This window comes from Erinaceus europaeus, chromosome 20, assembly GCF_950295315.1.
Source record: "Erinaceus europaeus chromosome 20, mEriEur2.1, whole genome shotgun sequence".
NCBI classification, from domain to species: Eukaryota; Metazoa; Chordata; class Mammalia; order Eulipotyphla; family Erinaceidae; genus Erinaceus; species Erinaceus europaeus.
Window position 1 is genome coordinate 9194783 of NC_080181.1, and position 18207 is coordinate 9212989.

At 48.3% G+C, this 18207-nt stretch overlaps 1 protein-coding gene across 1 annotated transcript in view; it reads right to left on the reverse strand.

The window, feature by feature from the left end:
• Positions 1-1581: 1581 nt before the first annotated feature.
• The window catches only part of PKNOX2 (PBX/knotted 1 homeobox 2), a 53816-nt gene continuing 37190 nt past the window's right edge, over positions 1582-18207 (reverse strand). The window contains exons 7-9 of the mRNA XM_060179791.1: positions 5336-5412; positions 4594-4772; positions 1582-3480 (exon numbers count right to left, since the gene is read on the reverse strand). Coding sequence (XP_060035774.1) covers positions 3245-3480; positions 4594-4772; positions 5336-5412 — 492 coding nt within the window. The 3' untranslated portion in view covers positions 1582-3244. The remainder of the gene's footprint in view (positions 3481-4593; positions 4773-5335; positions 5413-18207) is intronic.

The window sequence follows — 18207 nt, forward strand, 5'->3', positions numbered from 1 at the left end:
ACTGGTGGAAGTGAGTTCTCTGCTTAATGCTTGGGTGTAAACTAAGAATAAACATACTTGCAAGTGAAAAGGTATTATGGACACACAAGTGAAGGGGATTGTCTGAGAGAGCTGATTGTAATGAGATGCACATAAATTGTGAGACTTGTAATGAAATAATAGTAAATAATAATAACAATAAAAAAACCTTCTTGCCTGATAATACTGGGTGTCATGTCTACACCTGAAATCCAGCATCTTCGCCACCGCGAGTAATGAGATGCACATAATTCTAAAGGATGTAATGAGATGAGAAATAAATCAAACACTTGTCTTCAAATGAAAGATGGAGGGTGAAGCACCCACCTGTGGGGCATTGTCCTAAATGGGCTCCCTGGCTTAATGAGATGCATTTGATTTCCAAGGGACCAAATGAGATTGGAGTGCAGAGACAGAGAAGACACATGTACAGGGGTACAAGAAATCTTGTGTTGAGGGTGGGCTAGGAATAAGAGGAAATAGGGGGTTGGGTGGGCATGCTGCCCTGACTTATGGTCCCAATTCTTCCTCTGTCCCCAGGCCACACGAAGACCTGCTACCTCAGTGATGGAAACGCTAGCCAAGGAAGAAACTTCTATATGCAGCTAGAAATTTTTTTTTTCTCCATGAGTGAGGTTTCTCAGAGTCTTAAGGCATCTTGCTTTGGAGTGGGGGCAAGGAGTCAATTGGGGGACCTCATCTGCTTATCTAAGGGGAACCCTGATGCCTTTTGTGCCCTAGACTTGGTCTAGTGGCCAGGTGGGCAACTATCACAAGAGGGAGAGGTCCGAATGTGATACAGTTAAAAGGAAGGGTTTCAACCAAAGGCACAACCCTCTAGGGCCTACAGGTTGAGAGAGAGAAGAGAGAGAGAGAGAGAAGCACTGCTCAGCTCTAGGGTGAGGCAGTGCTAGGCCTTGTGGGACCTCAGGTGTGCAGACCCCCAGGCTTTGCCAGGAGGAGTGGCCACCCTGCCCTTCCTGGCCAATGCATGTCTAACCACGCCCTAGTTCTTTCCTGGCCTGGAGTGGGTATGGGCTGTGCTGTGGGTGCCTTCTCCAGTGTAATGGCATGTGGGTGCTGTCAAGGTGACCCAAGGCACCTTGGGGACCCACAGACACTGCACACTCCCCTGCCTTTGTGCATGTGGACCCTAATTCCCCCCACAGCACCCCACAGAGGGAGGAGAAATGTGTCTGCTGCACACTGATTGGGGAGCTGAGCCACCCCTCAACTTCTTTCAGACCTACTCCCCCCCCTTCCCCAACTGGGCCAGTCCCAGGAGACAGGCAGCAAGTGGCTGCAGGCGATGAAGGCACAGCCCTGGGAAGAGCCCAGGATGGAGAGGGACACAAAGACATTCAGTGAGGGTGGGGAGGAAGGTCTGGCCTGGACCCCTGCTAGGGAACAGGGACAGGCAGTACAGAACCTCCTCAGGTTCCGCCAGCAGCCACCCAGCCAATGCCCCTTTCCATGGGAGCTGTTGGTCCCAAGATGTGCTGTGTCTCCCCCCCCCGCACCCCCCGCAAACCCCCCCCCCCCCAAAGAGCAGGGCACGCAGGCTCAGAAGGTGGTAAGATTTACTGAAAACGTCCCTCCACATCCAGTGCTGGCTGGTGGCTGCATTAGGAGGAGGCTGTCACAGGAGGCAGGAGGAGGGTCTGGACGACAGGGTGCTGGGGGCAGGGGTTTGAGCAGAAAAAAACACCGCAAGAAAGAAATGTCTTTTACCCACTGCACGTTGCAAAAGTCTCACAAAAACTTGAATTCCTTGACCTGCGGCGTCATGAGGGAGTAAAAAATGACTGGATCACCCAGATTATAAATAAGGTTGTTTTTCAAAAACCCCTAGTAAAACATTAAATACCAGCGCTTTTCTGGGGGGTTGGGGTGGGGGCGAAGAATGTGTGTGTAGGGGGGAGAAATACATTCATTTTTGGGAGACCTCAGAAAGTGGCCAACCTTGGTTCTACCCCCAGCCCCTGGGAAGTGGAGCCCCAGAGGGCTCTGAGGGGTCCCAGGGGGAGCCAGGTGATCCTCTCACCACCTGTCCCCAGAGGAGATGGCAACACACAACTGACACAACCGCCAGTCATTGAACGTACATCCAGGGGGAGGCACATGTGAGGGTCTGGGAGGGGGTGGCAGACCTGGGGGCTGGTGGGCAGGGAGTATGGAAAGCCTCCTCCTGGCAGGAGCCTGGGCCCAGGTGGTGCATGGCACCACGGGCAGCTCCACGCTGTGGACTGATGGGGAGGGGGACGTAGCACCTTCTCCAGCCCCTGGCTTCCTGCGGGCTGGATACTCCTTGCCAAGGTTTCCCTACCTTCTCTCAAGGATAGAATGAAGAAGAGAGGATGGAGGCTGGTGGAATCAACCTGGAGAGGAACGGGGGTGGGGAGACCCCCACAGCAGAGAGATTCCCAGCTCTTCTGGCCCCACCCTCTCTGCTGCTTTATGGAGGGTTGGAACACATATGAGGAATAACTGAGATAAGACACCACTGTCCTGTGGTGACAGGAGCTGAGTCTTGTGACCATCTGGGGACAGTGTGGCTCCCAAAGTCACCTTCACAAGGCCCCTGGCCCAGGTCCTGCCATCTGCTGGGTGTTGAAGCCAGCCAGGTGGACAGACTTTCAACTCTGGCAACATAGGCCCAGGGCTCTCGATGTATTTCCAGAATAGGGGAGTGGGGAGAAAGAGAAGAAAGAAGAAAGAGTTGGGGGGGGGGAGAGAAGAAGAGAGAATGAGGCACCCAGGTGGCCCCACCCATCTCCAAGTTCACTGTGTCTCCAAGCCACCCTGAGCTGCGGGCTGAACAGCTGGAGTTTGGGGCTCCCTCCTGCTGGAGGCTCCTGGGGTGGGATGCGGGTGGGTGTCTCCTATCCTGGGCCTGGCTGCCACAGCACTGTCCCCTGCAGTGTGGGCTTAACCACACATGTCCCTGGGGTAGGTGGGGTGGGGCATGGGCCCTCTGTCCTCAGGTGCTGGTGAGTCCATCTCACCTGCCCTTCCCCACATGGAGTCCCCCACAGTTCTGGGGAGAGGAGCTGGTGGAAGCTCAGTGGGTGAGGAGGGACAGGTGTTCCCTCTCACGGCGTCTCTTCAAGCTACTAATGGGGGAGCCAGGGCCTGACTTCCTGGGTGCAGCCACCCATGCTCCTGCCCCAGCTGTAGCTGGGGTCATGCTCCCCACCCACCCCCGGCACCAGTGGCGGGGCGGCCCCTACTCCAGGGAGTCACTATGTTCCAAGCTTAGGTCACCAACATCTGTAGTCTGCAGCTCATCTGCCTCCTCCTCCAGCTCCTCTTCTTCCTCCTCTTCTTCCTCCTCCATTTCGTCTTCATCTTCCTCCTCCGTCCCATCCAGGGAATCATCATGGGCGGCCATCATGGCCTGCTGCATGGCCATTGTGGCGTTGTCTGAGGACAGGGACTGCAGGTTGTCCAAGTTGATAGAACCTGTACAGCAGAGGGGTAGAGTGGAGGGGCCAGGTTCCTGGGCTGAACCATGCTCCCAGATACCGATCTCTGCCCCGCTCCACCTGCCTGTCCCTCAGATATGGAGCACCTCCCTCTTCTCTATTCTGTATAGTACATGTTAGTATCACCATCGTTTCTTTTAATGTGGGCCCTGGCCCATTTTTTCATTCTTTGAGGGGTAGAGACATCCTGGCACCACTCCACCCATAGATGCACTATACCCTCCATGGTGCTCCCAGGTGGTACCTGGGCTTGGACCCAGGGTCTAGCATGTGCTAAGGTATGGCTTCTATCAGGTGAGCTCCCCACCCCCATGGTATATGGGGCTCCCCCATTCTTTTTTTTAATATTTATTTATTTCCCCTTTTGTTGTCCTTGGTTTTTTTTTTGTTGTTGTAGTTATTATTGTTGTTACTGATGTCATCATTGTTGGATAGGACAGAGAGAAATAGAGGAGGGGAAGACAGAGAGGGGGAGAGAAAGATAGACACCTGCAGACCTGTTTCACTGCCTGTGAAGCAACTCCCCTGCAGGTGGGGAGCCAGGGAGATTGAACCGGGATCCTTACGCCAGTCCTTGCGCTTTGCGCCATCTGTGCTTAACCTGCTGTGCTACCACCTGACTCCTGTGACTCCCCCATTCTAAAGAGGAGTTTGAGCCCCACAGGTAAGTCACTGCCTCCAGGTGACTTAGCCAGGTGAGTCTCCCAGGTAGCTGGTTCCAGCCCCCCACCACCTTGCCATGGGTGGGCACATCTGCTTGAGGCCCGCCTCTGTCAGAGCCTGTTGAGTGTTTATGTGGACAGGCAGCAGTGAGGAGCGTGTATGGGGCATGTGAGAGGATTGTTGGGAGAACACAGACCTTTCTGGCCTGGGGTGCTCCTGGGGGAGTGGAGGCTGCCGGCTCTAAGGGGCCTCTGCTGAGCAGCCCCCCACTGCACAATCACTGCTCCCCAGTCTCTGCCACCCTTCTCTGGCTTGCCCCAGGTGCCTGCTGAAGCACCCTCTTTCAGTCCCACACAAGGCCCTGGTGGGGTCAGAGAGATGACTGTGTCCAAGCTGCTTGGAGGAGGGCCCTCAGCCCCCCTCTTACCATCAGGGTTTGTGCCCGGGGTGCCCCCCTGCTGCTGCAGCACTCCTGCGGCAATGGAGTTGGGCCAGAATCTCTGGGTGGGCCGGTGCTGCGACTTGATCTTCTTGGCTTTGGGGGCAGGGTCTGGGTTGCTGGCGTCCAGCATGGGCTGCAGGATGCGCCTCCGGGCGTTGATGAACCTGTGGGCAGGGGAGCAGCTGAGCCACATGTGTGCGTGTGCCTGTGTGTATGCATGTGTGTGTGTGTGTGGGGGGGAAGGACCCCCTGGTGACCTGCTGCACCAGGTGCGTGGCCCAGCCAGAAGGAGCTGAGTGAACAGGGATGGGGGGGCAGAGGTCACAGCTACTGAAGAGCCTCAGCCTAAGGCTGTGACCACCACCTCCGTCTCTGGGACCAAGGGCAGGGCCCACCCTTGGGGCCACTCCCACTAGGCCAGGAAGTCCTAGGCCTCCCTGGCAGACATACAGAGAGGGGGAGCTCTGCTGAGAGGCTTGCACCCCTCCCACCCCTGGCTTTGTAGAATGCTGGACTTGGAGCTGGGTTCACATTGTGGAGAGATCACATGGTCAGGTGCTGCCCTCCCCTCATCCTGGTGCAGGTGCTCCTGAGTCAGGGTTGCAGGAGGGGAAGTGTCAGCGCATTCCTGCGTGGGCTCCCAGCAGAGGGCGCCAGGAAGCTGCTGCTGAGACTGGTGCAGGAGGATCCATGGGTGGGAGAGCCTGGTGCAGGCTGGAGAACTCACCAGTTATTTACTTGCAGGAGGGTGAGGTTTGTCTGGGCTGCGATCTGCCTCTTCTCATCCTCCGTGGGGTAGGGGTGCTGGAATGAGAAGCCGAGGGCTGATGAGGCTGGGCCTGTGAGGAGGTGAGGGGGTGGCTGGACCCCTATTGGCCAGGGCCAGGCTGTTCCCCTCAGCACAGTTCAGAAGCCCAGCTCCAAGTTGTGTTCACAGCTTGCTCCCCTGGGACCTATAGTATCCCTCTCGGCAGGCAAGTGAGCATCTTGCGAGAGGTCACAGGAGGCTCCGAGGGCAGAAACGTGTGCAACTCTGTTCATCGCAAGAGCACAGATGCTCACAGAACAACTGCCACCCCCCCTCCCCCACCCGCCCCTGCCCTAACAATTCTGGGCCACTGGAAGGCATGGCTAGGAGAGCTCAGGCTAAGTCTGCATTGCACTGGCAGGACTCCTACTCATGCTGAGGGAAGGGGGCAAGGCCAGCAGGAATCCAGTGGTCAGATGCCAAGCTCTCTCTCCACCAGGGCCCCTTAGAAGGAACTGCTGCAGGGGAGGACACCAGGAAGCCATTCTCCTGGAGGAAGAGCATGGATCCCATCCCCTTCCTGGAGTTGGCACTCCATATGGAAGCTACTGGGGGAACAGCAGTGTCTGGGGACAGGTGTGGGGTGAGAACATCGCTGGCAGCACATCTGAATGCGAAGTGGCCCAGTGTGAGCACAGTGCAGGCCAGATGCTTCCTGAGGACACAGTGAAAATAGCCCTGGCCCCTGCCCAGCCCTCGGCCCTCAGCACTACTTTTAGCACAAATGGAGGGGCCTGGCCCAGGATGGGCTGAGAACTTGGGGGCTGGGAAGAGATGATTCTTCCTTAAGAAAGAAGTGAAGGGACTAGAAATCAGAGGACCTAGTGGGGGTTGTATTGTTATATGGAAAACTGGGAAATGTTATGCATGTACAAACTATTATATTTACTGTTGAATTAAAACATTAATTCCCAATAAAAAGTGTTTTAAAAAGGACTAGAAATGACAGGCTGTTCTCAAAGCCACAGACCTGGTGGTGCTATGGTGGGAGTTTGAGTCCTATGCCCCACAGAGGACACCCTGTGTTCTGTCATCCATTCTCGGTTCCCTGAGCCGACTTAAGATGCAAGCCACAAGCCAGGCTTGCCTGCCTCTGAGTCTGCTGAGCCCAGGTGGAGAGTGCATGTGCTGGGGAACAGAAGTCCAACCTAAAGCACATGGGCCAGGGTCTCCAGAGAATGGAGACAGCCTTCACACATATCACAAGTGCTTCACAAGTTCTGTGGGGGCCAGGATGTAGCTCTGCTTTATGGCTGAGCATAAGCCTTACCATGCACATGGTCCTGGGTTCAGGCCCCAGCACACATGGGGGCACCACGGATAGCACCAGCATCCCATGGATATCTCTATTCTCTCTCTCTCCTTCTCTCCCTTTCTCTCTAAGAGCTACAGCATCATATCAACAGCAACACAGTAATAGTAGGAGACTCTAACACCCCACTCTGTCAACTTGACAGATCATCTAGACATAGAATCAATGAATAAATGAGGGGATTAAATTGAGAGATAAACTACAACTATTGGACAAGAAATTGGAATACACATTCTATTCAAGTGCACATGGGTCATTCTCAAGGATAGACCATATGCTAGATCACAAAGATAGTGTCAACAAATTCAAGAGCATTGAAATCATCCCAAGTATCTTCTCAGACCACAATGGAATTAAACTAACACTTAACAATAAACAAAAGATTAGTAATAGTCCCAAAATGTGGAAGCTCAACAGAACACTACTTCACAACTACTGGATCAAAGAGAAAATAAAGGAAGAAATCAAAATGTTTCGAGAATTCAATGAAAATGAAGACACAAGCTATCAAAATATTTGGGACACAGCTAAGGCAGTTCTGAGAGGGAAGTGCATAGCCATACAAGTACACATTATGAAATAAGAAAAAGCACAAATAAACAACCTGACTGCACACCTTAAAGACCTAGAAGAACAAAGGAACCCTAAAGCAACCAGAAGGACTGAAGTAACTAAAATTAGGGCAGAAATAAATAACATCCAAAATAAGAGAACCATACAAAAGATCAATGGAGCTAAATGTTGTTTCTTTGAAAGGGCAAACAAAACTGACAAACCATTGGCCAGACTCATTAAAAAAAAAAAAAAAGGAGAAGACTCAAATCAATAGGATTATAAAAGAAGAGATATCACAAAAGACACCAAAAAAAATCCAAAGTATCATGTGAGGCTTCTATGAACAACTTATATGCCACCAAGCTAAAGAACCTAGAAGAAAAGGACAAGTTCCTACATACATACAAACTTCAAAAATTAAACAAAGAGGAACTAGAAGATTTGAACAGGCCAATCACAGCCAAAGAAATTGAAACAGTTATCTAGAACCTTCTCAACAATAAAAGTCCTAGATCAGATGATTTTACAAGACCTTCAAGAAAGAGTTAATACCTCTACTTTTGAAACTCTTCCAAAATATTGAAGACACAGGAATACCCCCTTCTACCTTCTATGGAGCCACCATTACCCTGATACCAAGAGCAGACACGCACACGTGCACACACACACACACACACACACACACACACACACACACACACACACACCACACACACACACTCTACAGACCAATATATCTAATGAACATATATGCTAAAATATTGAACAAAATTCTAACCAACTGGATATAGCAGTATATTAAAAAGATTGTACATCATGACAAAGTGGGGTTTATCTTAGAGATTCAAGGCTGGTTCAATATATGTAAATCAATGTGACCCACCATATCAATAAAAGAAAAACCAAAAAAAAAATCACATGATTATCTTAATAGATGCAGAGAAAGCCTTGACAAAATCCAACATCTTTCATGATCAAAACACTACAAAAAAGGGAACAGATGGAAAATTCCCTAACATAGTGGACTCCATATACAGCGAACCTACAGCCAACATCATATTCAGTGGTGAGAAACTGGAAGGATTTCCTCCTCAGATCAGGTACTAGACAGAGCTGCTCACTATTGCCATCCCTATTAAACACAGTGTTGAAGTTCTTGCCACAGCAATCAGGCAGGCACAGGAATTAAAGGGATAGAGATTGGAAGAGAAGTTAAACTGTCACTATTTGCAGATGATATGATAGTATACTTAGAAAAACCTAAAGAATCCAGCATGAAGCTCCTGAAAACTATCAGGCAATATAGTAAGGTATTGGGCTACAAAATTAATATGCAAAAGTTGGTGGCATTTCTTTATGCAAACACTAAGTCAGAAGAAGAAGAAATCCAGAAATCACTCCCTTTTACTGTAGCAAGAAAAACAATAAAATATCTAGGAATAAGCCTAAGAAAATAAGTGATAGACTTATATACTGAAAATTATGAGTCACTATTCAAGGAAATAAAAAAAGACACAAAGAAGTAGAAAGATATTCCATGTTCATTGATTGGAAGAATTAACATCATCAAAATGAATATTCTACCCAGAGCCATATACAAATTTAATGCAATCCCCATCAAGTTCCCACCCAATTTTTTAATTAAAAATTTTATTATCTTTATCTATTTAATAGAGACAATCAAAAATTTATAAGGAAGGGGGAGATAGAGAGGGAGAGAGACAGAGAGAAACCTGCAGCCCTGCTTCACCACTTGCAAAGCAGGTGGGGACTGGGAGCTTGAACCAGGATCTTTATGCATTGTAACATGTGTGCTCAACCAGGTGTACCACCACCTGGCCTCCCCAACTAATTTTTTTTTCTGAGAATAGAACAAAAGCTACAAATGTTTATCTGGAACCAGAAAATACCTAGAATTGCCAAAACAATCTTGAGAAGAAAGAACAGAACTAGAGGTATCACAATCCCAGATCTCAAATTGTATTATAGGGCCACTGTAATAAAAACTACTTGGTACTGGAACAGAAATTGACACAGTGACCACTGGAATAAAACTGAGTGCCCAGAAACAAGCCCCCACACCTATAGATATCTAATCTTTGACAAAGGTGTCCAGACTATTAAATGGGGAAAGGAGAGTCTCAACAAATGGTGTTAGAAAAATTGGGTTGAAACATGCAGAAGAATAAAATTGAACCACTACCTTTCACCAGACACAAAAGTAAATTCCAAATGGATTAAGGACTTGGATGTTAGACCAGAAACTATCAAAATACTTAGAGGAAAATATTGGGGGAACTCTTTTTTTATAGGCAACTTCAGTGATACAAATCCAGTTGTAAGTAAGATTAAACCAAAAATAAGCCAATGGGATTACATCAAATTAAAAAGCTTTTGCACAGCAAAAGAAACCACCACCCAAACAAAGAGACCTCTTACAGAATGGGAGAAGATCTTCACATCAGACAAGAGGCTAATGACCAAAATATATAAAGAGCTCATCAAACTCAGCAGCAACAATGACAACAACAAAATGACCGCATCCAAAATGGAGAGTGGATATGAACAGAATATTCACCAATGAAAATATCCAAATGGCAAAGAAATATATGAAAAAATGCTCCAAGTCATTGACTGTCAGAGAAATGCAAATAAACAATAATGAGATACCACTTCATCCCTGTGAGAATGTCACACATTAGAAACAATAGTAACAACAAATGCTGGACAGGTTGTGGGAGCAAAGGAGCCTTCCTGCACTGCTGGTGGGAATGTTAATTATTCCAACCCCTGTGGAGAGCAGTCTGGAGAATTCTCACAAGGGTAGAAATGGACTTACTGTATGTCCCTGCAATTTCTCTCCTGGGGATATAGCCTAATGAACCAAACACATCCATCCAAAAAGATCTGTGTACCTACCTATGTTCATAGCAGCACAATTTGTAATAGCCCAAACCTGGAAGCAACCCTGGTGTTAGTGGCTGAGAAAGTTATGGTCTATATATATATAATGGAATACTACTCAGCTATTAAAAATGGTGATTTCACTTTCTTTCTTTTTAAAATATTTTTTATTATCTTTATTTACTGGCTAGAGACAGCCAGAAATCGAGGGGGAAGGGCGTTATAAAGAGGGAGACACCTGCAATACTGCTTCACCACTTGCAAAACATTCTCTCTGCAGGTGGGGACTAGGGGCTTGAACCTGGGTCCTTGTGCATTGTAACATGTGCACTCAACCAGGTGTGCCACTACCCGGCCCCTCCCTCCCTCTCTCTCTCCCTCCCTCCCTCCCTCCTTCCTTCCTTCCTTCTTTTCTTTCTCTCTCTCTTTTTTTTTTTTTTTTGCCTCCAGGGTTATCACTGGGGCTTGGTGCCTGCACATAAATCCACTGCTCCTGGAGGCTATTTTTTCCCCCATTTTGTTGCCCTTGTTATTTTTGTTATTTTTGTCGCCATTGATGTTGTTGTTGGATAGGACAGAGAAAAATTGAGAGAGATGGGGAAGACAGAGAGGGGGAGAGAAAGATAGACATCTGCAGACCTGCTTCACTGCTTGGGAAGTGGCCTCCCTGCAGGTGGGGAGCTGGGGACTTGAACCAGGATCCTTACACCGGTCCTTGGGCTTTGTGCCATGTGCACTTAACCTGCTTCGCTAGCCCGACTCCTGATTTCACTTTCTTAACCTTCTCTTGGATGAAGTTTGAAGGAATCATGTTAAGTGAGATCAGCCATAAAGAAAAGAATGAGTATGGGATGATCCCACTCATAGAAGTTGAAAAATAAGAACAGAAGGGAAAACACAAAGTAGAACTTGGAGTGGAGTTGATGTACTACACCAAAGTAAAAGACTCTGGGGTGGTAGTGGTGGTGGTGTTTAGGTCCTGGAACATGATGGTGGAGGAGGACCTGGGGGGGTATTTAATTGTTATGTGGAAAACTGAGAAATGTTACACAGTACCAACTACTGTATTTTACTGTTGACTATAAACCATTAATCTCATAAATAAATAATTAAATTATAACCATTCATCTCATAAAATAATAAATAAGTAAATAGAAAATTGGTCTTGGAGAGACCACTCAGTGGCATCACTTGACCCTTTGTTCGTTCCCTGGATCCTGCCTCATAAGAAACATTTCTCTGAAATCACCCCTGGGGCTGAGGCACTGCTCAGTCTGGGCCCCAGAGGGGGCCTGGATCTGAAAGTGGCTGAATCAGGCCTCACTTGCCTGTCCACACCCACCAGTTCACATCTACGTGGCTCTTCCAAACTCTGAGCCATCGAATAACTATGGGGCTGGCCAGGTCCCCCAGGGCGATAGAACCACACAGGGTCACCGTGCCCTCCTTCCTCAATTCCTGTCCCTGGGGCACAGAGCTGCTCAGGTCACAAATCTGCGGGCTTGGCATAGCTTTGGGGTGTGGGCAGCCTGCTTGGCGAGGGCCCCAGTTAAACTAGAGATCACATATAAGGCGCCACCCACAGCAGGCTCTGGTTCCGGTTCCAGAGCAGCTTTGGGTCCACAGGCCTGTGGGTACAGTGATGGTCAGTGTCCCAGCCCTCCTTCCCGGCTGTGCACATGCAGGAAGGGGTCAGAACTCGAGTGCAGAGCAGCGCATATATTCACCATCTCCCGGCACCCCAGGGTCCCTCCCAGCCACCCTCCAAGATAGCTCCCCAAAGAACCTGATACTGACTGGCCTTCCTTTATAACCTTACTATCTGTGTGATTTTTAAAAGTTTCTAAAGATTTATTATATTATAAAAGGGAGAGAAGGAGAGAGGGAGGGAGGGGAAGAGAGATAACACCAGGGTACTGCTCAGCCTTGGCATGAGGTTGACTGGGGACTGAACCTGTGGTTCTGGAGCCTCAGGCATGTAAGTCTCAAGGTCTAATATTGAGCTACCTGCTCAGCCCTGCACCATATCTTCTGACTTCATGCGTTAGTGCTGCTGGATTTCTGAAGCCTAGATAAATGATATCACGGGCAGGAAGTCCTTCATTCCTCGGCACAGTTGTGAGGTTATTCTACAGCTCTTCAGTGTGCCATTAGCCTCCACATCTCCCTTCCTGTCCGGCCCTATGTCCTGGCCACCTTCCAGGCCTGGCCCAAATCCCAGTTCTCTACAAAACTGCTCTCTCATCTCAGCACTGCAGAGCTTCAGGACCAGATCCCCCGTCTCCATTTCAGCGTTGAAGAACCGCATGGCCCTGCTCCCTCATCTCAGCACATCAGAGCGCCTGGGTCTGGGAGACAAGTCCCTATGAAGGCAGGGTCCTTTATGCTTCACTTTCTGAAGCATATCCCATGGAAGTAGCAGGGGTGCAGAGTTCTTGCTGTCCTCAGCCCTGGGATGAGAGAATCCCTGGCAGTCTCCACTGCAAACAGTCTGGTGCTTTCTGACGCCTTCCTTTCATTTCTGCAGTGCCGGGGCCTCATGCACATGCCTTCCCACCCCTCCAGGCCCACCTTTTCACTCCTCTTCTTTCAGATAGAGACAGAGAGACAGGGACTGGGCAGTGGCATGCCCGGTTAAGTGCACATAGTACTAAGCACAAGGACCCACGCAAGGGGGGACGCTTCACAAGTGGTAAGCAGGTCTGCAGGTGTCTGTCTTTCTCTCTCCCCCTCTATCTTACCCTCCTCTCTCATTTTCTTTTTGTCCTATCCAATAAGATGAAAAAAAAAAAGAGCAGTGGATTTATAGCACCAGCACTGAGTCCAGCAATAACTCTGAAGGATAAAAGAGAGAGAGAGAGAGAGACATAGAGAAGGAGAGACACTTTTGCATGCTCCATGCTCTGTGTAGCTTCCCCCAGTGCTGGGGTTCTGCCATGTGATATCAGGGCTCAAACACAGGGCCTCACACATGGTAAGACATGCACTCTACTAAGTGATTGTCACTGGTCCCTTTGCTGTAATTTCCTGGGTGCCAGCCTGGGTCAGGTGGGGCACTACACTGTTGCAGGAAGGCTTTACTTCATATGGGCTCCAAGGAGTGGACTTAGAGAGGGAGTGCCCACCACCACTCCCCTCACGCATCCCTGCAGCTCCTCACTGGTGCCCCCATGCAGTGCCAGGCACTGAACCCAGGGCTTTAGGTACCAGGCAGTGGGTGATCAATTTTCTGGCCTGGGAAGAGCTTTCTGTGGCACAGGACATTCCCCCAGCCATTATACACAGTGCTTTCTTTTCTCTTCTTTCTTTTTAAAATTTTATTTATTTTAAATATTTATTTATTTATTTATTCCCTTTTGTTGCCCTTGTTTTATTGTTGTAGTTACTATTGTTGTTGTTATATAGGGCAGAGAGAAAGACAGACATCTGCAGGCCTGCTTCACTTCTTGTGAAGCGACTCCCCTGCAGGTGGGGAGCTGGGGACACGAACCAGGATCCTTATGTATTTATTATTTTTTTTAGAGAAAAGAGGGAAGATGAGGAAGAGGGGGAGAGAGAGAGACAGAGAGAGGGAGAAAAAGACATCTATGTCACTGCTTCACTGCTTGTGAAGCTTCCCCACTGCAAGTGAGAACCAGGGGCTTGAACCCAGGTCTTTGCACATTGCAATGTGTATACTCAACAAGGTGTGCCATCACTTGGCTGCTTTGTCATGCTTTCTATTAGCATCATTATTTTCATTCTTTAAAAAGAGTTGAGGGGGGTTGGGCGGTAGTGCAGCGGTTTAAGCGCACGTGGTACAAAGCACAAAGACAGGCATAAGGATCCTGGCTCAAGCCCCTAGCTCCCCACCTGCAGGGGAGTCGCTTCACAGGCAGTGAAGCAGGTCTGCAGGTATCTGTCTTTCTCTCCCCCCTCTGTTTTCCTCACCTCTCTCCATTTCTCTCTGTACTATCCAATAATAATTACATCAATAACAACAACAATAATAACTACAACAAGGGCAACAAAAGGGCATAAATAAATAAATAAATAAATATTTTTAAAAAAGAGTTGAGATAGATAGACCAGAAACAGTTTAGCCCTGGCATATGGTGATGCTGAGGATTAAACCTGGGGCCTTTGGGTTCTCAGGCATGCAGGGCTGGTTGGCTTCTGCTGTGTCTTCTCCCTAGCCTAGAACTGCTTGGACAGACACTACCCCATCTTGCCTAACCTCTGGACACAGCTTGCTGTAGGGTCTTTGACACTGGGGACTCAGTGCTGGGTATATGTTGGTATGCACGAGACCCCTTCTGTTTCATTTGGTTTAAATCCCCCCTGCTTAACACTATTATATTTACATAACCACTTCATTCTATTTACATAACCACTGTTAACAAGCACCACCCTCCCTCCAGGGCATTGGTTCAATCCCCACTGTTTCATGATATGTTTTTGCTCTACTCCCTCTCCTTGTCACACCCTGATCCTCTCCTTGTCACACTACTCTGATTTTCACCAGTCACTTTTCTCTCCACTCTCTCTATGTCACATCCTCTTTCCACCCTACTTGGCAAGTATATATAAAGACAGCATTGTGAGTTTTACAGTACCTTTAGTTTAGCTTACTTAGCTCAGCTTAAATTGTGCTGCATCCTGCATGAATAAAGAGATACTGCCTACAGCTCAACCATGAGTCCCTGGTCATCTGTTACCCGCCTGTGAAGCCAGCCCGGTGAAAACAACATAGCCGGCGAAAACAACATATGTCGCCCAACGTGGGGCTGGACCTGCACAACTCCCAGATAAGTGAAGACTTTGCCTACCTATGCACTATGGTCTTCTCTTCTACTTATGAAGAGGTTTGCCAAAGCCTCTACTGTTTCATCATGAGACAGTTACTCTGTCTCTGGAACATTTTGCTTTGGGCCACACTTTGTTTCCCTGACCGGGAACTTTGGTTTCTTGTGACTTTAATCATAGAGCTTGGGAGATGCATGGAGATTTCTCCTTGGACTTTCTCGATTCCCTTGCCCATGTTTCCCGAGGAGAAGGACTGCATTTTGCTCTGGGCCACAATTTGGTTCTTTATGACCATGATCATAGACCTTGGGATATGCATGGGGATTTCCACTGGGACTTTCTGGACTTCTTCTCGCATGTTTCCCATGAAGAAGGACTACTCTAATTTGAGGAGTGTTCTCCAGTACCCTGGCAGTCCCCAAGAATGGAGACACGTGGTTAGTTCTACTCTCCTGATTGGATTCTTTCTTCGATGGGAAGATGCTTTTAAAAGTAGATGCCTGAAGCAATCCAGCAGGAACAGTCAGAAGCAGCCTAAATGGAATTTCGAGGAGCTTTTTGGACTAGGACGCCCTCCGGGGACTCTTAATGCTACATGGTGAGATCTGTTTCATAAGAGAGTGATTTGAATGACTGAATTTTTGTTTGACATTGACTTAAAAAAAAATGCTGGACGCAGCCATGATTTCTAGAGACATCCAGAAATAATCCAAAAAATTGTTTTTTCCTCCTTTGATTTCTTTTTTACATCTTGGCATAAATCTGAAACGTTTAATCCTGAAAACGGTATGAGTTATGGGTGGGGCAGATAGTGCAATGATTATGTTAATTATTCTCATGCCTGAGGCTTCTACTGTGGTTCTTCTGTTTACCTTTCCACATTTTATTGAGTTTAAACTGTTTAAACAACCTTAAAATCATACTAGAAAGGACTTCCAATTATAATGGAGTTATCAATTATAGTAAACTTCTAATCTGCTACAAGTTTTGTTTGACAAGTAAGTGAATTTCAGCTGTCAAAGTCTTCACATGAAAAAGCATCTACTCAAATGGAATTCCTGGAAATCCATTTGGATCCTGTTCTCTGACATCACCCACAAGATGGAATGACTACAACACACCCCCGGAAACGAATGAGGTGACCTGGCACGACCTGAAGAAACAGATTCACAGACTCCAAAGATCACTCTCTACAGAAAATCAGAATTCTGGTGGCCAACATTCCCATCGAGACAGACGTGCAGCATTTCATCCTCTGGCATTTTCTTCTGTGATCAGCTACTTTGGACTGACACCTCCATCAGACTTACTGGTACACGCTGCTGTGTTTCTCAAAGACTAACTTCAGCCAATTGCCTTGAGACTTTATAGACCATGTCCCCTCGCCTGCAGGCTCTGCACCAGAGGCAGAAAACTCCCCCCTCCTTATTAGGTTATGCCCACAGAGGCATGAAGCGCCCCAAGAGGCAAGAGATGCCCACAGAGGCAGGAAACGCCCTTTGAGGCAAGAGATGCCCCCAGAGGCATGAAGCACTCCCAGAGGCAAGAAATGCCCTTTTGCCTGCTAGGCCTTGCCCTTTGAGGCAAGAAACGTTCCCCTTGGCATCACACTGGTTATTGCTGCTCGCCTATTTTGTTTTCCATGTCTTATGCCAGTTCTTTTGAAAACGTCTGTACGTATAGGTTTCTGTTCACCCCACAATCCTAATACTATGACCTTTTTACCCATTTTATTGCCCTTGTTTTTATGGTTTCATTGTTGTTGTTGTTGGGTAGGACAGAGAGAAATGGAGCGAGGAGGGGAAGACAAGGGGGAGAAAGGGGGAGAAAAAGATAGACACCTGCAGACCTGCTTCACCACTTACGAAGTGACCCCCCTGCAGGTGGGGAGCCGGGGGCTCAGACTGGGATCCTTACGCTGGTCCCTGTGCTCCATGCCTTGTGCACTTATCCCGCTGTGCTACTGCCCACCCCTCCCCCAATTTATTTCTTGAACTGAACCTATCCAGTGGCGGGCAAAGGCTGGGGCAAATGGTTGTTCCTCCCTCTTCACCTCTGTGGACAGGCCCCTCTGCCAGGGCCTCTTGCCCAACCAAGCTTTGTTATGGAACCACCCTTTCTAACCAAGAAAGGCCCCTTTCAGCCAAACAGCAATAGCAATAAATCTTTGCATTCTCTAAAGTAAGCAGTGAAAGGCGGAAACCACCCCAGCAGCTTAACAGCAAAGAGGCTCTGGGACTCAACCTCTGGGGCCTTCTATCGTCTGAATCCTTCTCTGCCACTGCAAACACTACAAAGTGCACACAAAAAATGCTGCAGACACAAGACGAAAGGAATCAAGGATAGACATTCCTGCCCCAGGAAGAGAAGAGGAGGGAAAAGCCAGGATTTGTGGGAAGCTCCAGCAAGGAAGGAAAGGACCGCTGCTGGCCCAGCTCTGCAGTCCTTCCCTGAGCCTCAGGAGAGCTGCCCACTTTGGCCCAGATGCTGGAGAGGAAGAGATAGAGCTGCAGAGCAAGCATTAGCCAGTATGTCTGCTTACCAGAAAAGCAGCAGAGTGTGGACCCATGCAGGTCTATGCCAGCTGGATGTTACTGCTACCATGTAATTTAATTTGCCATTCTGTAAGTCAGTGCAGTGTGAGTGCAGAAGAGTTACTGTTGCTAAGAAAGCTAAGTGGAGTGTTCTGGAAAGACTCAGAAGTGCTTTAAGAAATGCTATCTAGGGAGCCTGGTGGTAGTGCAGCAGGTTAAGCGCATGTGGTGCAAAGCACAAGGACCGGTGTAAGGATCCTGGTTCCAGCCCCTGCCTCCCCACCTGCAGGGGAGTCACTTCACAATCAGTGAAGCAGGTCTGCAGGTGTCTATCTTTCTCTCCCCTTCTGTGTCTCCCCCACCTCTCTTCATTTCTCTCTGTTCTATCCAACAACATCAACAATAACTACAACAATAAAACAAGGGCACAAAAGGGAACAAATAAACAAAAAAAGCAAAAAAAGAAATGCCATCTAGTTAGGATCAGGTGAGACAAAAGTAAGGCTGGAATACACATCAGAAAGTCTGGAGAAATCCTGCAGCCCGATGACCTCCTGAGCCACAGTTCTAACTCCATTTTAAATAAAGATGCAATTTAAAGCTAAACTACAAGAGAGGTGTGGGCAAGCCAAGTGACAGACTCTATTTCTCTCTCTCTCTCTCTCTCTCAGAACCAGTGTCACATGTATGCAATTTCACTG